The sequence below is a fragment of the Varanus komodoensis genome, unplaced genomic scaffold (genome assembly GCF_004798865.1).
Source record: "Varanus komodoensis strain SLA01 unplaced genomic scaffold, ASM479886v1 scaffold94, whole genome shotgun sequence".
Lineage (NCBI taxonomy): Eukaryota > Metazoa > Chordata > Lepidosauria > Squamata > Varanidae > Varanus > Varanus komodoensis.
In genome coordinates, this window is record NW_025336646.1 from 671,503 (window position 1) to 698,441 (window position 26,939).

General features: G+C 45.1%; 1 protein-coding gene across 2 annotated transcripts in view; it reads right to left on the reverse strand.

Annotated features, from left to right (window-relative positions):
* Nucleotides 1-507: 507 nt before the first annotated feature.
* Nucleotides 508-26,939, reverse strand: part of PRAG1 (PEAK1 related, kinase-activating pseudokinase 1) — a 47,556-nt gene continuing 21,124 nt past the window's right edge. For both annotated transcript variants that reach the window (XM_044418943.1, XM_044418944.1), the window contains exons 3-6: nucleotides 23,756-25,572; nucleotides 11,832-11,989; nucleotides 6,638-7,377; nucleotides 508-1,921 (exon numbers count right to left, since the gene is read on the reverse strand). In XM_044418943.1, coding sequence (XP_044274878.1) covers nucleotides 884-1,921; nucleotides 6,638-7,377; nucleotides 11,832-11,989; nucleotides 23,756-25,572 — 3,753 coding nt within the window. In that variant the 3' untranslated portion in view covers nucleotides 508-883. The remainder of the gene's footprint in view (nucleotides 1,922-6,637; nucleotides 7,378-11,831; nucleotides 11,990-23,755; nucleotides 25,573-26,939) is intronic.

The following is a 26,939-nucleotide window of genomic DNA, read 5'->3' on the forward strand; positions in this document are numbered from 1 at the left end:
CAGAGTGCCTTCCAAAACGGGCTCCTCTGCACATGAGAGTGGATTTTGCTTTTTTTTTTTTTACTTGCTGGACACGTGTACCTGACATGCGCAGAATTAACAGCACGTGCTACAAGATGCACCTGTGGTGCTTGACGGTGGGTGCCAAGCCGGAGCAACTAGTCATCAGAGCAAGAAGGATGTTCTTGTTTTGATAATGAGGACAAAGAGGGACACCGAAGAAGTGCTTGCCTCCCTGGGAGCGTGAGCGATCCTGAAGCTGAGTGCCAACGGCTCCTTTCCTATCACTCAATCTGCTCCATCTTCCCACCTCCCCGAGATTTCTTCCATCCTGGCTTCCCAGGAGGCCCTGGAGGGGGGCTGAAAGGAGGGGCCTGAATGGGCACAGCTGACCTACCGTTCAAGGGACAGTCTGCTTGCGGCTAAGGGCATGGTCCTGGTCTTGAAAGTGTCACAATGGGATGGCATGTTGGGAATTTTTTTTAATGTATACATATTTTACACGTTTCTGCCCCAAGAGAGACAGTATTCACCACAAAAGTAACAAAAAACAGAATCTTGCCAAAACAAAATCGAGCAAAGCAAGAAGAGCACACTTTAAAAAATTGTCTCCAAAAATCACACAGAATGCAATAAATCTGGTGGTAAATTCCAGGTACACGGTTTACATTTCACGACACTGACAATGACACTTAGCCTGAAATGTATGTGCGTTTTGAACTTTGCACAGCTGTGCCTGAATATGAAATTTGTTCTGTTTTAGTAAATTGTGATTTTGTAAAGGGAACCAGGACGGGTGCCATATCCCACATGGAGTTTTTCCCAGAAAACTCTTGTGCTATTTCCCTTAGAATTGGTGCTGTGTCTTGAAACACTGCAGAGGTCAGAGTAGCTGAAGAAGTTGCAGTGACTTCCAGAGAGACGAGGGATCCGCAGAGGCTAAATACTGACAACACAGCCAGTCCTCTAGCTCCACGTTGCGCTCAGCATCCACGGCCCTCTCGGCAAACTTCATCATGAGCAGCGCCCGCTTCATGTCGATCCAGTTGTGAAGGGCCCTGTGGAGGGCTTCCTCGTGGTTGAGAGGCTGGTCCGTCAAGTCTTTCCTGGGACCCCAGAGCAGGCACTGCACAATCCGCTTTGCCTCCGTGATGCGGATGCGCTTGATCGGGTCCGCTTCCAACAGCAGCTGTGCGAGCTGCTGGAGCCCCCGAGAATAGATGGACAAGTTGGGGAGCGCAGGCAGGTCGTCCTGGCTGTACTCCTGCTCTCTGAGGTTGGCCCTCACTTCGAATGGGTTGGGCTGGTGCAGGAGCTCATAGATGAGGATGCCCGTTTGGAATTCATCGAACTTTTTGTACTGAGAGGCTGAGACGATCTCGGGGGCCAGGCGGGCCTGGTTCCTTTTCACGCTGGCCTCAGCAGCCCCCGGCTTCTGCTTGGCTTTCAGAAAGTTGCTGATGATGAGCCTGGGCAGGCGGCCGTCCTCTTTGGTTTTACTACTGCTGCTGCTGCTGCTGCTGGGCAGCGGCCTGCAGTGCACCAGCAGCAAGTTCTCCAGACAAAGGTCCCTGTGGATGACGCCGTGCTCCTTGAGGTGCTCCAGCCCATTGCAGAGCTGGAGGAGCAGGAAGCACACGCGCCGCTCGTACAGCTCCGGCTTCGCTTTGTGGAGAGGCCCCGCGTCCCGCACGAAGTCGGCGGCCGTCTGGTGCGGCACCTCCCGGGTGATGACAACCACGCAGTCCTGCTCAGGGGAGGCGTTGCGCGGGGGCCCCTGGCTGTCCGTGGAGGCGCTCTTCAGCATGCTGGAGGGCACGGAGGCGACAAAATGGCCACAGTCCTGCTGGATGTTGAAGTGGACGGGAACGGAGGGGCTGCAGCAGGAGGCCGTGGCTTTCGTGTCTTGCGTTTTACAAATCTGCAAGCAGAAAAGGGATAGAGGCTGAGAAAGTTTTGTGCAATGAGGGGAAGAGGCAGCCAAGGAATGAAGCATGGGCTGCAGAGAAATGTGCGTCCACAGAGCCACCAGGGCTGGAGGTCTAACTATAAGCTCGCAGGGACCAACCAGGCAGGCAGCCTGGAGGATGTGTGTTTGAGAGCGGTGCAGTTGACTGGTTGCTCGGACCGAAGTGCCAGGCCAGAGACAGAAGCATTATGGGAGCAAGCCTGGCACTCTGTTTCACCTGAGCCTCTCCTGGGCAGGTACTGCCAAATGTACCTGAAGTAACACTTCTGTGTTTTCTTTCAGTTCTTTCCTAAAAAAAAAAAAAAAAACCCAAAAAACTTTTCTGTGAAGACTCTGGCCTAACGATACACCAGTGCCTTTGTACCATTTCATCCCCCTCTATAGCTTCTCCTCAGCCTCCCCGCCCTCAAACTAAATGTAGGCTATAAATAATCAAGGCAGAGTCCTACCTCTTGTTTAAGTTACCTTGCAAAATGTCTTCCAGGCTGATGGGGCTGAAGAAACAAATCATAATCATATTTTGTTTTAGAACTCCCAAAGAAAAAGATGGCTAGGGCTGGGCACCTCACAATAGTTGCTTCTAAACCACTTCTTCTGCACATGTCAATGTATTGTTTTATTTTATAATATATAACAGCAACCTGAAGTCAGGAGCTGCATCCCTGGCTTGTTATCTTAATAACCCTTTAGCTCTGCCACACAGCGAGACTCCTCAATGTTGTGTTTCAAAGCATTTTAATTTGAGAGTTTATTTATATCTGATCCTGAGCTGGAAAGTAGCATAGGAGCCCTCTAGTCTCTGCAGCAACAATCCTGTCTCACTGTCAGCTTGAATGCAAAAAACGAGTCACCTTTGGTATTCTGCAGAAAAATGTTACAATCCCCAAATCCTGCAGTCATTAACTGTCCCTGACCGAGTCTTAAAAAAGAACGTTTCACCTCCCCATTAAAGACAGACAAGAAAGAAAAGAAACAGAAACCTGGATGTTAAGTGGAGCTTGCCTGATTCTCCTGAATGCTTTTCTGCATTTCAATTCATATAGAATCTGAAGAGGTTCAAAAATATCCATGAACAAAGAAATGTATTTAAAAGCGCCTTCTACTGAAGGTCAGTGTTGTCTCTCTTGCAGTTGCCTGATATCACACAAGCGTTTGGTGGATGGGAATAAGTAGGAGCTGGTTTAATGGAACTGTGAACAGTGGCTTTGTTCTGATTGCATGTTATAGTGAAAATATTATTTATTAATATTTTAAATGCTCTTGCTTGAACCTATTAATCGTTGTAAGTGCCTTTCCTTGCTTTAGGTTTGAGGATGGGATGTTTTAAGATGGTAAGGACACAATCCTATGCGACATTCACATGGTGGGCAGACATGCACCTGGTGGGCATGTTGTGAGCGGAGCCGGCTGGAGCCGGGGGTCAGACTCGCTCTGTTTCTATGTATTTAGACAGGAAAGCAACCTGCAACTCCCAACTTGGCATCCCAAGGGAACTGTAGGGCTTATTTTTATCTAAACATGCCTAGGACTGCACCTTAAATGCATTTCTTTGATTTAACTATTACACATACTGCCATTGTTCTCTTAACTTGCTGTGCAGAACTACATTCTTAAAATCCTGTTGCTTTTAAGCACCCAGACTGAGCAAAGGGACACAGCCTGCATTTCCTTTCTAGGGTTGTGCTTAACCTGATCCTGTGATTAAATTACAAGCATGTTTACAGGACTGTCTTAAGGGAGGATAGTTTGAGTGCCACACTGGACGGCAAACCAGGATCTGGGAGCCTGAGCTTCTGCACCTAAAGCAGAGTGTGCGAGAGGAGTAAATTTAGAGAAGCAACACACAGTGCTTTCCCTCTGCCTTTTCTTCAGCCTTCTATTCCCGGCTACAGCACACACCTGCCATTTCTCCCCTCTAAACTGGGACACCCCTTCTTTTTTTACACATCCAGTGCAGCCACACACTCCCAGCCCTATCGAACGCGTAGTTCAGCCACAAGAACGGGGTTTAGGAAGAGAGAATGGTTTGACCCAAGTTTCCTCCCAATTCCACTTATAATTCTGTGCGCGCACACAAGAAAATGACGAACAACAGTGCCTTAGCTCTCAGAGATGACAAGAACCTTGCCTGAGCTCAGACTTCCAAATCGACAGACTTGTTGAAGCCTGACTTGAGGCAGCGAGCTGATCAGAAGCTTCTTTCATGTCTGCACCCAGTGCAACAATCGCAGGGCAAAGAAAGACGACTCAGCTGCTAAGCCCTGAAACTATTGTCTATCAGAAATATTCCAGCAATGAAAATGAAAGCATTCCTCAAAATCGCCTAGCTACATTTCCACACTTGGCTGTTTTGCACGGCAGCTGAGCTGGTCTCTTAGTTCTCTTTTTGGCTCCACTTCAGTGTGCTACTGTCTGCCAGCCTCAGACAATAGAGGGACATTTTGTAATGCGGGGGACACACGCGTGTGGTCTGCAACAGACACAAAAAAGGTTTGTCTCCCTTCTCTTGCAGCCACAAGAGGGTCTGTACATAAACATCTGCTGGGAGTCCAAACCCAGTGAAGGCAGGCCTTTTGCCTTTGTGAAATTGGCACCAGTGCAGACGACACACCGTGTGGTGCATTGAAAATCAGCCCCCAGTTCACACCGTGTGGAGGAAGAGAGATGGCAGAACTTCAAAATTATGCAAGTTTCAGACCTGCCAAGGTCTAGTAAGGATTTGTTTAGGAATCTGAGGCCATCTGTGCAGCCTGCCCCATTTAAAGAGTGTAATCTTATCTCTACCGCAAGGATAGGAAGAGGTGATCACCTGGGCATTTTGTTCTTGTGAAATCTCGCCCCTTTTGTTTAGCAAAAGTTAAGTTTCTAGTCCTGGTGACTAAAGGAAAACCTGAGAATGTGATGGCAACATGCCACCAAAACAGGGATAGGCAACTTTATTGGTCCATGGGCACATTTCTCAATTTGAGAAACTGCCCACAACATGGACATGCTGCAGAAGAAAACACTGACATGCAATCCTAATTTTCTAAACATGCTTCTGGCTTCATGTATGGCCCAGAGGCATTAATGGGGGAAAAAAGATGGGAAAGGCCCTCATTGCACTTTGAAGCCATCTCAGCTGCCAGTAAGAAACTGTGTTATTTAAAAAAATGTGAAAAGTAAGAGTGGTAGGACACCTTGGTGGACACCAAGGAAGGATTTCCAAGGACACACAGGTGCCCTTGAGAGTCCTGCTGCCTCTTGCCTGTCCGGAACGCAATAGCAAGGTGCCCCAAGATGTTCACAAATATTAAGGTCAGGAAAAAGATGGCGACCACAGATGGAGAACTCATTCATTCATTCTGATCGAGCAAGAGGCTTGAGGAAGAGAAATCTCCAGGAATTGCACCCTGCAACTCCAAACAGGAGCATGTGGCGTGTCTGCTCCAGGCACATCACCTGACAGGAATGTAAGTGTCATGCTTCCTCCTAGGCCTGCCGTTATACCTGTGTTGGCAGGGAACCATGACAACCAGGTATAGCTACACCCTGTTGGCTGGATTCCAACCTCTCCGCAGTTCCGCTTAAGGAAGAATTGCTGCTGGCAGGCTAGTCAGCAGGTACCCTGTGAATTCCATGCCCCCTCTGGGTTTTATTTGGCACATTCTGGACCGATTTCTTAGAACCACCTTCTGTCTTTGGGTTTCTGTGCTTGTACTGACTAGGTGCATTAGACTCAACTGTTTGCTGGATCTGTCCTTTTTCAAGCACTCTCTTATCATGGAATGGATCCAGTCCCATTAGGTGCCACTTGCCACTGAATTTTGCCAGAAGGAAAATCTGAAGTGGACTTGGTACTTCTTGCACAGACTGTGTGATGCAAATTGGCTGACAGCAGCTCTCCCAGTAAGACGAAATTCAAGCAAATGTGGAGGATCCTTCTCAGGTGATTTATCTGAGAAATTTTGGAGCAAGCCAAACCACATACCCTCCCCGCCCAACACAATGCCTAGTGAAAATTCTCTGCCTGAGGGTGCACGTTTAGATAGGAAAACTGTCCTTTACCTCCCAGCATTCCCTACCTAGCCATGCTGGCTGAGGGATGCTGGGAGCTGTAGTTTATGTCTAAACTCACACTGGGCTGCATACTAAGTGTTAAAGACTATTCACATTTCTTAGGGGGACTCAAGCAACTCTGGAGGGACCCCTATGTCACCCAAATTCAAAGCAAGTAAGGAGGGTGCTCCACAAGTGAAATAGGTAAGGCATTCCAAGGGTTTCCAGCATGACGCAAGAAATTGCCGGAGGGGTGCGAGGAGGGCTGTCCCCCAGGAGGTGACCCCTCTTTTGACAACAGGATCAGTAAAATGGTCAAAAGGTCAGTGCATGTCATCAGCCCCATGGCCTTCAGCATCACCCAGCCATCTGGACATTGTGGGCCCTCTCGCTCTCCAGATACTCCCCTGGGAATGGCTTCCTCTTCTGCTATGTGTATGTGGGGGGAAAGGGGAGGTGTGAGCGAGGGAGCGAGGCAGGAATAGAAAGAGGCGGGGTAGCTTAGGGAGAGGAAGCTATGCAAAGCTGAACACCTCACCAACTTCCGCCCTGGGGCCCGAGCAACACTGTCTGCAGCCCCGAGGCAAGGCTTCCCCGCCGCAGGACAGTAGCAACCCCGCCGCTACGTACCTTCACTGCGTAGGTGCTCGAGGGGTCCTTGGAGCAGGTGGCGCAGTAATAAATAGCATCCCCAGAATCACAGCAGGGCTTGTTGCAGGTCAGTTTGAAGAGGGACCAGTTGTTCTCGCTGAAGTGCAGCTCGCCCTTCTGGTCGCGCATGAAGCAGTCCTCACATTTGGAAACGAGGCGGCGCAAGGATTCCGCATAGAGCCCCCCCAGCTTGGTGTACACCCCCTCCTTGCTGTCGATGTTGCTGAGGAGATTGTGGAGCTGAAGGCTGGAACCTGAGCACATCTGGGCAGACATGCTGTGCTGGGAGAAAGACCGTGGCGGGAGGTTTTTGTTCTGGCTGCAGCAGGCATTGCTGTTCCTACCAGAAGGCGGGAACGGGAAATGGGATCCTTTGAAGGCTTTCTCCAGCGATTCAGAGGAGGCAAATGTCCGCTGGTTCTTTCCCATGTGGGAGCCAAAGGGAAACTCCTCGTGGGTACAGACGTTACTTTCTGACTGACTACAGTTCAGCTTGGGGCTGGTGGGAACGGCTGCTCTGGCTGGTGAGGCTGGGCCCCAGTAGAAACCGTCAGGCGAAGAAACCGCCCTGCTGACTGTTTTCTTTTGAGGCAGAGGGGGTGGCTGCGAGGGCTTGGAGGGTGGCCTGTCCTTGCTGGGGCATGCGGAGAAATGAGCTGAAGGAAAGATCTGCTTCCCGGTACGCGTGGGTGAACGGAGACTCGCTTTGCATATCTGCCCTGAAACACACCCAGACAGTAAATGAGAAGCCAGAGATTCATGGTTAAATAAAGACCTTTTACAACATGAGTCCTAATATCAGGTTCTGCCCAGAAAGGGAAGGCTTATTAAAGACCGAGAATGTTCTACCTGGGACTCGATCCCAACGTACGATGCAGCACAGGCCAGTGACACAAGTAAAAGACGACCGCGTGACTGCTGGCCTTATTGACCTGCTGGGTGGGGCGGCGGCGGCATGGGAAGCAGTGCCACAAAACCTTCCAGCCCAGGAGGACTTTCCCTTAAGCAGCAGGGAAGCCTTTCCATGCACCTGGACTGACACAAAAGGTTTCTGGGGAGACAGCAGCACCCCAACAGCAGTCACTTTTGTGCAGAGGCTCCGAGACATATTGGAGTATCACCAAATGCCAAGGCCTTTTGCATGTATATGCACACATATGCTTATGCATACATATTACAGTGAAGAGAAAATTCAGTTGAGAGCTTTGGTTTTAGTCTTCATCGATAACACAAAGCTGTTAGATTCCGAGATGATGGTTTTTAAAATAGTCACAATTTATTTGTGCACTGCATTTTCCATTATTGCTTAGCACTCCATTTATTATTAGATTTATATCCCACTTTTCTTGCAAAGAACTCAAAGTGGCTTACACCATTCTCCTCCTCCTGTTCTCAGTCTTATCCCCCAACAATCACCCTGTGAAGTAGGCTGGACTGGGCGCCTGTGACAGGTCCAAGGTCACCCAGTTGGCTGCATGGCTGAGTGGGGACTAGAACCCAGGTCACCTGAGTCCCAGTCCTGTCTCTTACCTACTACCACACACTGGCTCAATGGGGTTCACACGCAACAGATAAAGTAGCCACCAGTATAATCCACTGCAAAAGAACGGGAACAAAGCAATTCCAGTTCATTCAAAACAAATAGAAGGTTTGACTTCAGGTGGTCTGGAGGCCCATTTCCAGCCACCAGGTTCCCCCAGGAGCCACACTTGTGTCACCCAAACTGCAGTGGAGATCCCCAAGGGCCATGTTTAGCTCAAAAACAAGCTAAATCTGGCACCTTGGCACCTCCGTAACAGTTTGCTGCTGAATTTTGGCAGTGACTTCTTTGCTGCTGCACCATCAACTTCCAGCAGTGTGGGGGCAGCAGGAGAGGAGAGGTGGGGCTGCACTCAAGGCCACATGTGGCCACAGCTGCTCTGAATGCTGCTAAAACATACTGACAGTGCGGTCCTACACATGTCTGCTCAGAAGTAAGCCCCACTGAATCCACTGTCAGACTGGGCATTTATCTGCTCTCTCGGTTCCTCACTCACAGGAGTTTGGGGTGCTTTGCAAGGCCTCTTGCCCCTCTGCAGTGCCCCCCGTTGCTTACAACTGTCTTAACAGGTGGGATTCCATGCAGGTAATCACAGAAGAATGCAGAGTTAATGGCACAACATAAAATAGATGCCACTCGACTCATCCTCACTTTTGATGCCCAGACAATAACTCTAATTATTTTTGCCTACAACCTCAAAACATCCATGCCATCGGTGCCTTGTTCAAAAGCACGGGCAGGGATCAAAGGTCTTCTCAATAAAACAAGCAAACAGATGTTGATACAGGCCTGGAACTTTCCCATTCATCTCCCACCCTTCTTCTACAGATGTACCACACAGCGGGTAATCCCACCGTCAGTCAACAACTGATGGCTCAGGTGAGGCGAAGGGCCAAAGTAGAGGTGATCTTGGCCCTGCCACAGAGTCCCTACACTGTGGCAGAGTGGGGAAGGCCAAGCCCTCCAGCGTCTCAACACCCTGAGCATTTGGTTCTAAAATGCTGCACGCAGCTTTGCTTCCTACCAATCCTGCCAAGGATGTTTCAGCTCCCCATTCACTTGGGTTCCCCATAAGATAGGAGAGTTCCAAGAAACCATACAGGGATGCTTCACCACAGGTGAACTGCCCCACTCAACTTCTGTGAGAAAAATCACCTGAAGCAGACTCCCCCTGCCCTTGATTAGCCTTGCACATCCCTCTGCCACTGCTCAGCAGCATCTTTTCCTGGCAGGACACCACTGTCTGTGCGGCACAGAAGACGGCCAGGAGCCACGCACAGGGAAGCACTGCAGCCCACGCCATCCTTTCCTGGGAAAGGCACCTTGTTTTCCTCCCTCTCTGCAGAGTGGCAGAAAACAGATGGAAGGCTATGCAGTTCTGTGCTGGCTGAGAAAAGTTTCCTCCTTTGGGGCCAGCCTCGCAACGCAGCCCACTGTCAGAGACGGGACTCGGCACGCTCCCCTTTCCTGCCAACCCGCTGGTCTGTGCAGAATGCTCCTTTTGGGGTCAAGGAGTAGGATGTTCATTCCTCCCCAGTTCCTCATTTTAAAACCCATCAAGCTTCATTAGCGGCAACTTGTAGAGCTGAAGTGTGAAGCCCTATGGCACGTGTGGCGTTCCTTACGTGCCGTGAACTGAGAACAATGCAATTCCTAGATCTGTACGGGAAGCAAATGTGTCCAGTTGAGGAAATTTTATTGGAAGATGGAGTCAATGTTGTGTTTTGAAGACAACTTGGCTCTCATCCACAGCACCGGACAGTAGCTGCCAAAGAGTCGTGAATATGGTACAGAGTAAATATTTAGGCAACGTGGCGAGCTGTGTGTGGACTTGGGGAAAAACACATACCTGCTCAACAACAGATCCTGGAGAAAAGTTTGCTTGGCTGCAGCATGGCTTTCTTTAACAGAGTAAGTCAAAGACTCCTGTGTGGTATTTCCCCAGACCTGTTAGTGGAGGAACCCTTCTGTTCTGTGCTAAAATTCACTCTCCCTCTCAGAAAGGGTTGCTTTGTGGTAAGCAGGAGAAAGAATTTGGCAGCCCACGGGACTCCACTTTCCGTGTTTCTGCGTGAGTCACTGGTTGGTACACCTCCTGAATCCCAGCCCAGAGCAGTCAATCTCAAAGAGACAAATCAAACATTCTCTTCTTTGGCTGATGACTTCAGGCTAACAAGAGATGTTCTCTATTTCATTTTGACAGCTCATGAGCCATTTCCCCTTAGCACAGAAGTTTGCTGCAGCGTACTGCTTGGGAATTATGGAGTTGGAGAAAAATGTCCTGTTGCCTACAGAGCTGCTTTCCAGCTTTGTTCCTACAAATGTCGGGCTTCTCCAGAAGCTTGTCAAGGACCCACGACTGTGGTGGCAACAGGCCCTTCGCCACAAAACGGCCAAACTCTTTGGAGTTGGTTCCATATTTGGGCCACGCAGTGTAGTTCAAATTTGGTGAAGGTTCTGTCAACAGGTGACTGTTATGGGCTGTTAGCTTCCCTTCAGTTAGCATGGTTTGACAAGTAAGGGTTCTCTATCTCACACATGTATCACGAGAGTAGCAATCTGACAGTGCTTCACACAGTGTTCTGTGCTACCTGAACATTTCTGCAGCTCTTTTTGTTTGCTTTTGAGAAAGTGTGCTATTATTGGAAAGTGCTGGAATAAATGGAAACATTTGTGTATTTTCACAATTCCACTATTCCACAGTGCCACTTTTGGTTGTATAATGGAACATACAGCAAGGCAGAAAAACGAAATCCTTAGGAGTAAAAAGGCATGTGCGAAGGAGCCAATCATCTGGACACAGAAGCCTCAGCAAAGTGGCAGGTTGAAAACCTCATGCACAGAAGCCCTTTGAACAAGGGCTAATTAATGGGCAACAAAAGCAGTTTATTTATTTATTTATTTAAAACATTTCTATGGCGCCCCATCGCAATAAAGCCTCAGGGTGGCTCACAAAACATCAATAAATAACAATACAATAAAACCCCAATACAATAAAACCCCAGTGCAATAACATCTCAGTGTATTCTCGGCTAAAAATTAAAAAACAAACAAAAAAACCCTAGTTAAATAAATAAATTAACAATTAAAATAAGTTTTAAATAAAAAGGTCTTAGCCTGGCGCCAAAAAACAAATAACGACGGCGCCAGGCGGACCTCTCTGGGGAGCGCATTCCATAAATGGGGCGCCACCACAGAGAAAGCCCTCCTCCAGGTATTCACCCTCCTGATGTCATTCACAGATGGCTACTTATATTTAGAATCACAGCCCTGCAAGGTGGGTAGAGGTTACAGAAAGGCTTTTCTGATCTCTTACTGAGAAATTTAATGTAGACAGAGAAAAGCGACTAAGATTGGCTAGGAAATGGAGGGCTTGCTGTATTGTTGCTTTGGGGTGGATTGCTGCTTGCTTGCTTCTGTACCTCTGTAATATTTGCTCAAACTGTGAACAATCCCTGCAATGAAACACAAGAATCTTTCAATGTTCTCCTCTCCGAAGGAGAGCTTCCAAGGGGGAAGTGCCATGTCAATTACAGCGCCAATTTCCTCTTGGATGACTTGGGGAAATGGGAGGGCAAAACACCCCCTCTGCAGAGCACTGCAACACCATGTCAACAGATGAAACTGACCTACCTCCATTGCTGATGGTGTTTGCGTCCAAATTCAAACTGTCTGTGGAGCCAGCTGTGAAAGTGACGTGGATCCCCTGGAAAGTGGGGCTGAGGTGTTCTGTAGAATCGCTGTCCAACCTCTCCAGCTCAGAATTGCTTTTGTTCATTTTAAGAAAATGCCTAGAGATGGTGGGAGGGGGAGAGGGGAAGGCACCATGAGAATCTATGTAGGACACAGTTGCGTCTGGTCTTGCAGAATGTGGCTATGTCTACACAGAAGCCCCCTGTGGCGATCCTTTTTGTTTCAGGTTGTTTGTGCCCATTCCTCCTGGTCCGACATGGGTTTTTGTGCATTGGTAACGCAGGGCAACAAACAGCATCAGATAAAAGCAAGGAGACCAGGCAAAGGAGAGAATAGTTTCGGCATGCAATGTTAAAACCTAGACATGTCTCAGCCTGGTCAGCAGCTGGATGGGTGACTGCTTGGAAGAATCACATAAACCTCTCGGAGTAAACCAAACCAGGACTCCTATGCAAGGAGTTAAAACAATTCAGTTCTGAGGAGGTGGAAAGAGGAGTCAAAAGATATAAAATCATGTTCTTCTGCACGGGTATTCCAAAGCACCACTCCTGGTAATAAGCTTTTGCATCACTATTTTCTGCACTGCATTCCAAATTTGTTGCAACGAAACAAAAAGGACACCTGGATTTGTTCTGCTCTCATCTGTTCACGATTCCTCTCTTCATAGCATGGAGGCTTCTACATATAGAAGGCAGAGCAGTAGATTTGCTTTGATTTTCTGCAAATGGTACATTTGCAAAAAACCCAACTAGGGCACTCTACTAATTATTTACCAAAGAAGAGCAGATTTCCAAGGTGCAAACCATCAAACCTACATATTCAGCATGTCTTATCAGCAGCTGAAGATCATATCAAAACCTTATACAATTATTTTCTTATCAAGCTGTTATGCTCTAAGAGCATGATTTGCAGTTCCTTTCTTTACAACGCAATGCTGTGTTATTAAACTATAGAAATGTTCCTTTATAAAACAACTTATTCCCCAATCCTGAGCATATTTATGTAGTGCTCCTTGATTTTAATAAATTCACTTTCGAGCCAACATACTAAAGATTTCAGTCTTAGACTAGCTGGACACCCCTTTAATAGAGACATTTTATTTCCATCTCACCTCAATTGTTTACATGTTTTTCTTTACGTGTGTGTGTGTGTGTGTGTGTGTGTGTGTGTGTCCACCAACTGTGGATATTATTTCATGCACCTGATGAATTGGACTGGAGTTCACAAAGCTTATTCCACAATACATTTGTTAGTCTTTCAGCTGTCTTATTTTTGCTGCAAAAAACTAATAGAGCCAGTGGTGCCAAATGGGCAGAACTTTGGGCCAGAAGTTCCCCTCGGCAGAATGGGTGGTAGGGTCCCTATAATGCAGAGGCTAGCTTGCCACTTTCTGGACCTGTGTACAGGTAACAACAGTTCTTGATTAGTTTATTCCAGGACTTGTTGTAGCTGAGAGAGAATGAGTGTGTTTAGGACTTCCAGTCAACAACCCAGGAATTGTTGTTGTTGTTGTGATGTCCAAACCTGGAATTTTGGGTTGATAAGGTGTTAAATAAGCCACAGTTTAACTCATCAAAAGAGAATGGGTGATTGTTGGGTAAACTCTCAGCTTTTGCGTTGAACGTTGGAACATTCAAATAAAATTGGGCAAGGTTTAAGATCATTTGCAAAGACAGCCAATGTCAAATACTTGTCAATATTGTTAAAAAAAAAAAAAAAGGATAACCAGAGGCCTATTTGGTCTCAATTTTTTACCATCTTGGAATGTTTAAGAGTATCTCCACAAAACACATATATTCATATATGTATCTTCATCACCCCAAAACTCTTTTCCCAGGTTAGCAGTTTTGTTTAGGGTCTACACACACACACACACGTCTTGCAGAAAGGGAGTCATATGGTAACTCCAACACCATCCCTCATTCCTATTCAGTTCAATAGTTCTAGAATTGCTTAGCCTTGTTTCTTTCAGAACCTGTTCACACAGAAATGTTTGCATTCAAGCTAGTATTTAATTAGGGAAATATTCCACCTAAATATCTACAAGGTAGCTAACAAAATTATTACAATCTGTAATAAAAACAAAATAATATCTTAAAAAGGAAAAAAAGTCAACATGACAAGAAGCACTGATCAAGGAGAGCCATCCACCAGTTTCTAAGGGGAACTTACCATCCCAGCAAATGGTGTAAAACCAGAAGGTCAAACTTTTGTCCGGGAGGGTTTGACATCCTCGCATGGAGTCACACTAGTGCCATCCGAGTGGCAGAAGCATTCGGTGGCACCGTTTCAGGACTGCAAATGATTGTCTAAAGCGGGCCAGCTGCCTCCACCAAGCACCGCAGCACCGATTGTGGTGAAGTCATATGTGAGGAAAGGACTCTTTATTCCCACTGTCCTCATGCCTTATGCAAAATGCACTTTCTGAATAGGGATAAAACTGAAAGAGAAATTTGCTGCTGCTTGGGGAATGGCAGCTCTTGGTCTTAGATATTGCTGTCATGCCAAAGAATAACCTCCAGCACTTTCAGCTCATGTTATATATAGCAGCATAAAAGTACATGGGACTTTTCAGAGAAGCAGATTTATGTAAGTACTCATTTAATTTACAACAAAAAACCAGAGTGTTCCATGGGAGCTTACATTTAAATTCCACCAGTCCAGGAGGCATGTGAGCGGGGATGGGGGGGTGGGGGGAGAAAAACAAAAGACTGCCATGAAAAACTAAAAGAAACAAGAAAAAATTACAACATGAGAATTTCAGAAAATACTGCCAAAGCAATGTCTGTGCACTGTCTGGTATGGCGAGTCAGTGCTATCAACAGTTCAACCCCACAAGACGATGCATTATAATGTATTAATGTCTTCATTATATTTGCATCATCACCACCAGCACCATCTTTCATCTCTCCTACATGTTGGTCGACATCGGCTTTCCTTGCTCTGGCACCCTCTCAGTGTGTTGGAATGCAACTCCCATAATCCCCAGTAAGCATGTTCAAATGTGCATTATAGACGATGCTGCGCGATGCATCATGAGGCCAGGGAAGGCTGGCCTACCTCTTATATTGTATCAAGCACTGGGGAAAGACAGCAAATAAGGTGATGGTGGAGGGAAGTGGAGACTTGGGTCGAAGGAGAGGAACTGAAGGGAAAGTTGAAATTTGTTGGGTGAAAGAAAGGGAGGCAGGAGATTATGGCCAGCAAATACACCCCCACCTTTGTTTCTATAGAGGATGGTTAAGACACAGAGTTCAGGGAAAAGGGACGTGAGGGAAAAGAGGTCCTTCAGAGGTGCACCTTTTCAAAGAGGGGCAGAAAGAAAAATTTTCTATGGCCCTCTGACTGTGGAGGGTGGATATATGCTGGAATGTGTCAAGCAAAATGCTGGTCACATGTGTCTAGTCTATTCCTAACACCGATGCATATAAAGAAACAAGATGATCCCTTCAGCTTCTTAAGTTGTACACAGCATCTTTCTCCATTTAAGGGCATTTCCTTTTCTCTTTCTGGAAAAGAGTTCTGTGGAATTTAAAAGCTTGTCCATTTGCGAGGAAGAGAAATCTGAAATAAATGGGGATACTGCATTTCCAACTTACTCAATTCAGAAGAATGCAGTGAAATGGACCACTTGGTCATAGGCATGAAAGGAAATGAGGCACTGCACTATGAAAGCTCGGTCATCTTTCAACAAGATCAGTCCCCGTTCACTGAGGTCACACAGCGAACTGTGCTACATATTTAAAGGACCAAAAACAAAAGAAGAGATAGATAAAAGCTGCGGTTTTCCTTTTGTTCCTTACCCTAAAAAGTGGCACAGAAGCACACACTGCTTTGCTCATGAAGCAAAACTCAGAATGATGCGCGAGTGAGTGGCTGGCAGCACTTGGGAGGCAGCAGATGCAAATCATTAAACACCCCAACAGCACAAACTTGTTCTTTTCTACTCAGAAGTCCCAATGAACTCAATGGGGCTCAGTACCCAGTAGGACTGTAGCCCTAATTTGGATTCGTAACACTCCTATTTCAATATAAAAAGATACATAGAAAAGTACAACATTCATCCAGAAAAAATGTGGAAAGTGCGCTCAATTTTCCTGCTTCATTTACAGTTTACAGGCAAGCAGAGTGCCAAATGCACAAAGCCTGCGGGCATACATGAAAATTTGGAGGAGATGAGGTGCCAGGTCTAACACTTTGGCAGGGCTAAGGAAACTGGCACAATTAAGTTCCTATACTTTCCAAAGTACATAAAGCAGCAGTCCCTGCTAACCGATGCCAACGAATTAACACAAACACGAGCATTTCGAGACCTAGCTAGTTTTACATCTGAATAAAGCAAAGATGCTTTTTTCAGTAGTGGAGATCTGACTTAAGAAAAACTGTCAAAACCAGAACTCATTGTTGATAATGGAACATTTCCCACAGAAAGACTTTCCTCTTCTTGGGTTTTCTTACTCAAAAAGCACTGCACAATCTAGAAAATCTGTTTATAAGTACAATTTCCTATACATTATCAAAGCAAACTATATAGCGAAGGGAAAATGGAAGATGTTTATGTTAATGAGATGGAACAACAATGAAAACATGACAAAGACATGAAGAATCTTTCCCAGGCTCCAGTTGAGACAGAACGTAATAAAATCTTAATACCTTAAGGCTGCCTTTCCCAACCCGCTGTTCTCCAGATGTCTTAGACTATAACTCCCAATTACAACTGGGAATTGGAGTGCAACATCTGGAGGGTGCCAGGTTGGGAAAGGCCTTAAGGCCTTTCTGGTTCCACAGACGTCTAAGGCTTAATGAAGGTTCTTTGCAAAAGAATGTTGAAAGATTAGGTTTGGACCAGGTATTTCAGGTATTCTCACGAATGACCGTCTTGCAAAAAGCCCAATGAACATAATCCCATGATGTCTGATGGTGGAAAGCTTTAAAGTCCTAAAGTACAGAATTGTTCCTGGAGTTCCAAGCTTCAGAAAGTTGCTTTCTTAGCCTGAGGATTGCATATATTCTTAAAAATAGCTACTGATGGATATAAATTAGGCAACACTTGATAAATCTAGTTTTTATGCTTACATTTCAAATTTGACATATGGCAAGTTCCTAAGTTCTCAAGAATAAAGCAAAGTCGTCACACACCTGCCTTCCCAGTGTGGCTGGGCTACTATACTTCTCCAAAAAAAAGTCTTTCAAACACTTTGTGTTACAAGCTTTGTGTCAATGAAAACAGAAAGAAACTTCCAGTTAATGTAGTAAAAAGATCAGAAAAGGAGGTGAAATAGAACATGAAATGTAGCCATTCCTTCCCTGTTAAGAAGATTCTGAACTGGTCTAAACAGGTGTTTGGTCAGTTCTCCATTAACCTTGGGTTTAAAAGCTAACTGACAAGAGATTCGAGACAGCCAACTACTTTTCTTTTAAGAAAAAGTATAAGGAATGGCTGTTTAGAGAGTTAGACCTTTGATCCATCCAACTTGGCAGGGTCTGTTTTGACTGGCAGCAACTTATCAAGGCTGTTGGAGTTCTTTCCCCAGAGACACCAGGGACTGAATCTTGGCCCTCATATATGCAAAACATTTCTCCCTGCATGATCAACAGCTGCAGCCCAGGATACTTCCACATGAGACTTTTACCTCACATTACCTGCCTGGTTCATGGAATTTTACAAGCGATCCAGCTGTTGCTATCTGCGATTTCTAGCCTTCCCATTGCATCTCTCCTTTTTTCCTTTCCAGGAAAATATCCATTAAAGAAGAAAAGATGGAATAGCTACGCAATGCCTTTTGATTGTTAGCACCAGGAGCCCTCTGTGTGCAAGCACCCACACAGGGAATTTCAGCACATAGAGCTTTCTGCATCCTTACATGACAAATTGCATCCCACTAGAATACCTTTCCTACATAGATTTCAAAGAAAAAGGAGCAGGGATGGAGGGAGGAAAATTTTCCATAATGGACATTTTTCCTATATTTATTTTTCCACAGAAATGCAAGTACAGTGTTAGTCAAGCATGACATTTTTCCAGTTGTAGTTTTTGGGGTAATTATCCTTAGCAAACATGTGACATAATACATATATTTCACTGAAACAGACAGAAGTCTTTGTGAAATAGAACTAATAAGAAGCTACAGCAAAACTGAAGAATCCCCGACAGTCATGGAAGAGAAATGAACTCGGTTGAAATAGATGAGTGGTTCACAGCACATCACACACAATTCTTTGGCTTCCTAAAATTAATTAACATAACCTTCTCCAACCTGGTGCCCCCCATGCCAACTGAAGGGTGCTGTGAATTAAAATACAATGAATCTGGAAGGTATGAGGTTGGGGAAAAGTTGAATTACAGTATCCACTACTTTCAGAAGTACTTTGTTTCTTTCCCACTTTTAAATAATAAAGGAATTAAAGGAAGTACATACTATTGTTTTTAGAATCCTACAAATACTCTAATAAAAGCATGTATATAATATGGTATTTAAATCACAATTCCCCCCTCAAATATTTCAGTATATTGGGACAATAAAGACTTTCTTTAGCTTTGCTGTTTATTTGATATGTGTTTAATATTCTAATTTAGTCCACTCGCTAGTGATTTTCTGATGCAAAGTGATTTTTTTCCGATGCAAATGACCATACACAGAGCAGCCTGGTCTGCACAGGAAAATGTTCCAATTTAACATTTTCCAGAAATACACAGCAGCCTTGTCCTCTTTGGCCTCTGGTTATATCTAAGAGGAGACTCAACACAAGGGGCAGGATGCTAGTGGTACTCGGCACTGCGCATGGAATTTAAGGTCATGAGGAGCTCTTTTAATCCTTTCTTTAAACTTGCTATTACATTTTTTATTCACAGTGGCTTCCTGTAGAGGGTTGTGCATTAGGGAGGGGGAGTATTTTCCACATAGAAGGTCCCAGCATCTCCAGGTAAGACTAGAAAACATCTTCCTGAAAGTGGCTGCCGGTCAGTGTCCACAATGCTGGGCTATGAAGTAGCTTCCTCTGTACATTGTTATTCCAGAACATTATGAATAAAACACACTTCCTTAGAGTCAAGGTAGCTTTCTTCTCAGAAATGGAACATATTTAGCCATTTTAATCATCAAGATTAATCATCAAAAATGTTGTGTGCCCCCCCCCCCCCGCATTCTTCTTTGCTGTCTTTGCTACTGTTAGCAGCTGAACAATTATTTCCACATTTTTGGACTTGATTACATATTTTAATAGTCTAAAATGGGACAGCAAATTTGATTCAGTTTAACAGAACCAATTATCTCGTTGGTGTGCTATAGTACTGATATCTGGCACTATATTGTTTTTGAACTATTACTTTTCCTTAACAAATTTTAGAATTAATACTGGTGGCCATTTTAAATCCTTTTCTCTTTCACATCAAGTTTTCTTGTTAAGACATTGAAGTGTATCTGATCTGAAAAGGCTAGTGGTACAAAAGACTGCCACCATTTTTTCTTTCTTTCTTCTGTTCCTCTGCCTTTAAGCACGATCTGACAATCAAAAGTTAAGGAAGGTAAAGCTTTTCCTTGCACAGATATAAAGCAATAGGAAAATGGTCCCAGACCTTATTTCTGCTTTCCAAACTACTGGTAGAATCTGAATCATGAAACAAGTGTGTAATCTAATTCCTTGTGCACTTCCCAAAACATTTTGGGGAACATTTTGGAAGCTACTCCAGAATTATTTTCTTCCACAGTTCTTTGTCCTTGCCTCTCTATAGGTTTACAACTACAGATGGCTAAATCAAGTCTATTTCCAGTCCATGTCAGTTTTGCATACATTCAATCCAAAGGCCATTCTGTAGCTGTTTTTTTTAAATTGCACATAAATGTGCACACTCAAGTTTCCCTATTTTGGGGATTTTTCTGTGCAACTTTCCTGCCTTGTATTTGCATTTTTCTATAGAAAGACTTGAGCTGAAAACTGCACTGCAAAATTTGGAGAAGTACATAATCTAAACGAAAACTGCATTTCCCATCTGCATGATAGTGCATGAACATGTATATGAGATCCACTCACTTCAACTAGGGGGGCAAACAAAATCCTCACCCATGTGGGAGAGTTCCTCTGTTAATTTGACTTGTTTCTGGGTTTGAGACAAGGTGGGAGCTTCCTGAATCTGCAAGAGCAGAACATCTATATAGAAGAGAGCTCAAGGCTGGCTCCTAAACACTCTGGGGCGAAAAGAGGAGAAATAACATCTGGAAATGCCTTTCTTCAAAGTAGAAAGAAATTAGATAAAGTTAGAATACTCTGAACACATGCACAAGACCAATCCGATGTCAGCCTTTGCAACCTGGTACCGCGCCCCCCCCGGATGTTTTGGATTTTAACTCCTACCAGCCAGTAGTTAGGGTTATTGGGAATTGTACCCAAAACATCTGGAGGGCACCAAACTAGGGGATGCTGCTATCTATGCATGCATACTTAGAGGTAAGTCCTACTGCTTTACACACAAGAAAATTTGCAAAGAACTGCAGCTTCAATTTAGGCTAAATGCATAATCTGAGTTGCCTTAAGTCAAAATTTCAATTTGGAGAAAGAAAAGGTTGAAGATTGCTGATCATTATGATTTTATGTGGCTGTTCTATAGTTTCCTTTTCAAAGGGGTCATGGCTTTAAGTACTAAAAATAACTAAATGAATGCCAATTATTTGCCATCTCTCTCAGTCAACCCTCCTTCCCTCCTTTTAAGTGTTGCCTGCAGCGTATTTCTGGGTAATGTACTAAGACCCACTTTTCCTCACATAACACAAAATGGGATTATTTGCTCATTGACCATTAATCAAAGCCAAGGTTATTTCACAACATCCCCTCCGCTGATCCATCACAACCCAAGAGTTTAGAAATACAGACCTATAAAATCTGGAAATAAAGGATATAATTTCAACTTTTCACAACTTTCAGCATTGAGACAGACCATATATCCCAGGGGCTTGCTTGGGACAGCCAGGGTGAAACTCAGCTGCCCAGTAAGATCTTTGGGTTGTTATATTTTCTTTTCTGTGGAAGTGGGGCAACATGCATGTCAAAAGGGAGTGAGGCACAAGGATTGTGTGCACCCTCCCTGAAGGCCCTCTGAACCTCAGGAGAGGAGAAACAGTGTTCACTCAGACCCTAATGGGTGGTGCAGGGCACATCCTGGACCCACACTATGTAGGGCAGGGTTAGACAGACTTTAGTCTTGTAGGAACTATTTCATCTTTTATAAAATCCCAAAGCCTGGAAACTGGAGTCAGAAGCAAAACTATTGCAGTGTGGTGTAGTGGTTAAGAGTCTGGGACTGGAGCTCAGGGGAACTGAGTTCTAGTCCCCGCTTGGCCATGGAGGCCAAAGACTCTCAGCCCAACCTACCTCACAGGGTTGTTGTTGTGGGGTTAAGACTGAGAGCAGGAGAAGAATGATGTGTGCTGCTTTGAGTTCTTTAAAAGAAAAAAGGCAGGACAGAAATCTAGTAAAAAAACAAACAAACAAACACATAATTGGAAATCAGAAGGCTGCGGCAACATACTGCAAATCACCCAGAGATTACTGGTGTGGTCTTCTTTTTCATGGTCCTTTAAATGTGTTGTACTCCAACTCCCAGCATTCCTAAGCAATGGCCATGCTGGCTGGGAAAAATGGAAGGTGCAGTCCAGCACATCCAGTTCCAGTAAGGGGGGGACCAGGTTGGATTCCAACATGCTTTTGCTTGGGCACTGAAGCTTACTTGGACAAACAGGGAAACAGTGGCGACTTCTCTGCACATGTATATGTCTTGTAGACAAACAGAGAGCAGATGTCAAAGCTGGAGGGTCTACTTAGTTTGTTAGATGTCCCAAGATCCACCAAGCGAAGGCTGCTGTAAATGGCAGACACTTCAAATCACAAGAATTCATTTCAAATGCCCGAAGTGAACCGAACTGAACCCAGAGTCTTTCCGTACAAAAATCTATTCCCATCTAACTCACATTTTCTTAATTTTGAAATATAATTCAAAGCCCTTTCTGCATGAATGTGAATATTATCAGCCTTATTGTGAAACAAATGCAAGTCTGCCACAAATCATCCACTGGTCTACCAACAGATCTGCAGCCCCGACCCATCCTGAATAGCTCTTGTTAAGCAACCCACTTGCAGTGTTCTGGCCTGGACACTCTTTGAAGGCAATGCCTTGCAGAGAGTATTACAACAACCCAGCCAAGGGGCTCCAATGCTGTGAAGCACATTGGCCAGAGGTCCTATCCCTCTACGTCCATTTAAGTCAAGTGTTGCAGTACAGGTGGTTTCCTATCCGTATTAAAAACGTCTGTATGACTCTAGAAGAAAACTATATTGTCTGACTTTTGCCTGCCTGTTGAGAAAAGAGTGGGGCAGCAATCCAGAGGATCCCCCAGATCTTCATATATGCAATAAATAAGTGCACCACATTTCTTTAATTCATCATTCCCAGTTATTTTAGCTTCTCTCTCCCAAGAACAATATTCCCTAAGCACAGTTAATCTTTCATCTGCCAAATAAACAAGCACGGGCCTTTTGCGATGGCCTTCTCCTCACCTCAAGATGGGGCAGCTCTGCAGGGTAAGTGTCTGAAACCATTTTACACAGAACGTGAAGTTAACAGTGAGCATTTTTAGACACACATCTGTTTTCTTGAGACCAACAGTGTGCTTTTGCTTTCACTGGAGGTTGCTGGTTCCAGAAACGTTACTGATTCACTGGTACCCCAGTTGAAACACCCATTTTATCAGCTATACAGTTTTTTTTTAAAAGGTTCCAAAGTTAGACAAAACTCAGGCCTGACTCAAATGTTGTGTTGTGGTAGAGCAGAGCAGCGCTGTTCTGCACAGGATGCTGTTCGTGGTATGCAAAAGAGGGGCTTTCCTGGCCCAATTAAAACTGGTAGAGACAACTGTTTATTTTTATTTATGTACTTCATTACTATACAGCCAATCAGCCATAGCTCTCTGGGCGGTGCCAGTAAAGCATAAAGAAAATGTTGTAGCCCAACACACCTGCAGTTAAAACTCTTCTTCCAGGCCTAATCAATTTCTTTCTTTATATTGGCTACACCGCTTTCTTATAACAATTTCTCCTCCAATATATGCAAGGTCTTTGCTTCTTTTACTTTTGGAGCTGCTCTCCATTTTTTCTGCCTGGTTAAAATGGACTAATTCATATGGGAATCTCCTTCGCACAGACACTTGGTACGGCATCCACAATAGATCCCCACAATTACGTGAAAAAACAAAGCAAAAGAAACAACAGCAACATGAACCCTAAGGTATAGAAAATGTTCATCTTCATTGTAATATTACTACCTATCTGAAGATAAGGCCTCACTGGAACCATCCACAGGTGACACAAAAAACATTCGGAACATTATGCAAAATGTACAACCTCAGGCTGCAGGTTAGGATTATCGCTCTTTCACATAAAACACTCTGTGCATGTTAAATAGCACATCAGAGAGAAAGGATTCACAAGCAGGAAGAAACATAACTGCCATGGCTACCACTAGAAATTCTGGAAACTGCCGTCTGTAAGGATAATGTTTGCTAGGATTTTTAAGTGGGGAGCCATTACAATGAAATGGCTTTGAGGCTGTCATGGTGATTGAGTCGATCAGTAATAGTTCCCCATGCACACCACAATGTGATCATCTGCCATATACGGCTATTAAAACCCACTTCTGTTACTTTTCTGTTTAAGGACTACTTTATCAGTCAGAGCAATCATTGCATAAACTTTCCACTCAGGGAAGCACCCAAATTACTTCCACAGGAGGGCAGGTGGCAAAGTGGGGGAGAGGACAAACAGTTAATTGTCGCCCAAAAGCCCAGCGTTTTACAAGGGAACATTCATTTCTGTACCTGGATTGTTTCTTTGGCGGTGGAGGCGGTGGTGCGAATTCCTCAATTCCATTCCTGTCTTTAGGGAACTCAAAGGCAAAAGACGCGGACTTGCTCATTCCTCCAATCTTGTTCTCTTGCACCGAGCATTTCTCCCCCTGATGCAAAGTAAAAGTACTTGAGGAACTGCTTGCTCCATTCCCTATTTCCATCTCCGGCATATTTTTCAAGAGTCCCTGCTCTTCTTCCTCTTCTTCCTCTATCCGGCACTGCCTGCTCCAGGATAGATTATAGTATTTCTGTCTTCTCTCAGAACCCGAGGCAGACAGACCTCTGCTGGAGTCTTCGGGAGAGATCCTGCCCACTAATGAACACATGGAGGGAGGTGGCCCAGAGCCACTGCAGTCTGCACCATTTCTTGGAATGTCAACATCTTCATGGCCAGGGCTGTCACAGCTTTCACCAGTGGAAGGACCCCCCGATTGTATAAGAGACCCTTCATCTCTAGGTGGGCTCCCTTTGGACAATTTTGGGGGAATCGCTGGAGTCTCACCAACCATGTTCTTGCTAATCATTTGGGGCTGGAAACCAGGGCCACTTTCCCTTGAACTTACTTCACTGCTTGCTTGGGGCTCAAAGAAATGCCGTGTTTTCCCAGTCTCTGGGTTAGAAGTGGGGCTGGCACAAGGCCACTGGACGCCAACAGCCGAGTCTGGGCTGCTAAGAACGATGGTCCGGTTGTCATCTTCTGTGTGGGCTGCCACAATGGTAATAGTTGCTGTGACTTGTGTGGCAGAATCTGGAAGCTCCTTTTCACAGTTCAAGGGGAGAGCCCGCTCTTTCCAAAGCCCATCCTCTGGATCTTTACATGGGCCGCACCCCTGGGCATCACTCCTCGCATGTGCATTGGAATTACTCGGCTGAGCCTTTTTCCTTTTCGTACTCTCTGCATAGATCGGCTCATTTTGAGGACCTGCTTCAAAGGAAAGCTGCCGTTCTGCAGAACTGCTTACATTTTCTAGACGCCTGCCTTCCGTTTGTTCTGAATCCAGGACCAGAGGACAACATTTTCCCTGAGACAAACCAAATGGGCTGCTGCTTTTTAGCACACTGTCTGGCAGAAATCCTAGCAAGTCTGTTTCAGAGCATAAGTGGTTATATGCATAATCACACGGAGGGTGTTTCTCCCTTTGAAAGTCAGGATCTGAATTCAGAACTCTGCTTTCCCCTCCACTGAAATTCCCTATCTTGGACTTGGCTCGTGTATTCATGGCAGCATCCTGCCCCTGAAATTTAGAAACTGGGTTTTCACTTTCTGGCCACTCCACTTTGGCTCTGGTATTGTCAAATCCCTGATGGACAGGAGACTTTCTGCAGTAGTCTGTGATGGAACAATACTCACCACCTTCACTTTCTACATCAAGGGAACTACATGTACTATCTTTCTCTGAAAGCGACGCTTCTCCTCTTGGGTGGAGGGGAGGGTAGTTCACAGGGTCCAAGGGAGAGGCAACATATCTGTCACTGAGGGTGGATGTCTTGTGACAGAAGCCTGCATCTGGCATGGCTACCCTCTCCTTGCTGGCCACGTCCGCAACATCCTCCCGTACGCCCATATCGCCCAGAAATGTCATTTTACTGAAGGAGGTATTTCTTTCTGCCCTGCTTTCAAAACCTGTGGGGTCAATCACAAGGCGTCCGTGTGAAGTACACTCAGCCGCAACGTTTGGAATGGTGCGCTTCCTTATAACATTATTGCCGATATTGTCAGCGCTTGCTCTTTGTTCTTCTCCAGATTTCTTCAAGATGTGCTTTCTGGGTGTTGCCCTCTTGCTGACCTGCATCGGTCAAAGAGAAATACAGAAAAAATAATGCAAAAATACTTAAGGAAATCATTTGACCACAATTGAATGCTTTCAAGGCTGATGGAGTATATGCTAACTTTCACCCATTGCAATGAATGTATACATTCTGTCACATAAAGTGCAACTGGGGAACTCTGATATTCCTATCTGATTGGTCTAGTTAAAGTAACATGTGCTTTGGCTTTGCTTTTAACAGCATTTCACCTAATAGGCAGAACTAAGTTTGTTTACTAGGAAGGTCTAGTTCCTGATAAACTTTGTTTTATGTTGTAAGAATTAGGTCAGGTGTTCAATTTGCAGAATTCTCCTCAGTACAAAAATTTCCCCATGTGCAGATACAAAGGAGGTAAGACAGGGGTGGTGCCAGTTACTGGGAAAATGCAGGACTCAGGCCTAAAACAAACAAAAAATGCAGAAACAAAAAAACAGAAAACAGAAAACTGCAGGTGTTAATTTTTATATTTATTTATTTAATTTAAAACATTTCTATGCCGCCCCATTCGCCGAAGCCTTGGGGCGGCTCACACTAAAGGGCTCACACTTTAGTGTCCTTTATACACTAAAGGACCCTGCCTTTTAAGGATACCCCCATTTGAAGAAAAAAAAAGGATGTATGGATGGGGGAAACGGAGGGCATCTGATTTCAGAAAAAGACTTCAGGCAGAAAACCCGGGGAGCGGTGACAGCGAGAAGGAAAGCACATGTGGGCAAAAAGCCAGGACAATCAGCAGCAGCAAATATCATCTGGGGCCCTGTACATGTATTTCAGCAAGTGTCCACAGTTTGTATATTAGTGGGGCAGGTGGCCTCCCAGACAGTAGTTTGTGTATTAGTGGGGCAGGTGGTCTCCAAATGGAAGGTCTGATATCCCAGTAAGCCACCTGCTACCAACAGCACCTTTCAGATGAGGCCCAGCCTTCTCCCTGATAGACCAGTCTGCCGGGAATATTGTTAAACCTTTGTAGGGGACCATCTGCAGTCTGACAACCTGGCTCACATATGAAGAGAAACCACAGTGAGTGAATTTCACTCTCTTCTCTTGATGGTGCTGGCTACCATTTTGAATATTTGGGGTGTAGCCAAGTCATGCTGCACTGTAGCTTCTGGTTGTGTGCAAACCTGGAACGGGTAGGTTGTTAGGGTGGTTGACAAGCCCTACTTGGGCTGTTGTAGTGTTGAGAGTGGCTTATCAACAACTCTCCCTTGCTGGGGTCACATGGAACAAGAAGCTCTGCTTTGCTCCCACAACAGCCTAAATATTCAAAATGGCAGCTGCTACGGTAGATTAAGCCCGTGGGACATTAACATAGGGAAATGTACTTGTTATATGAGCACTTGTC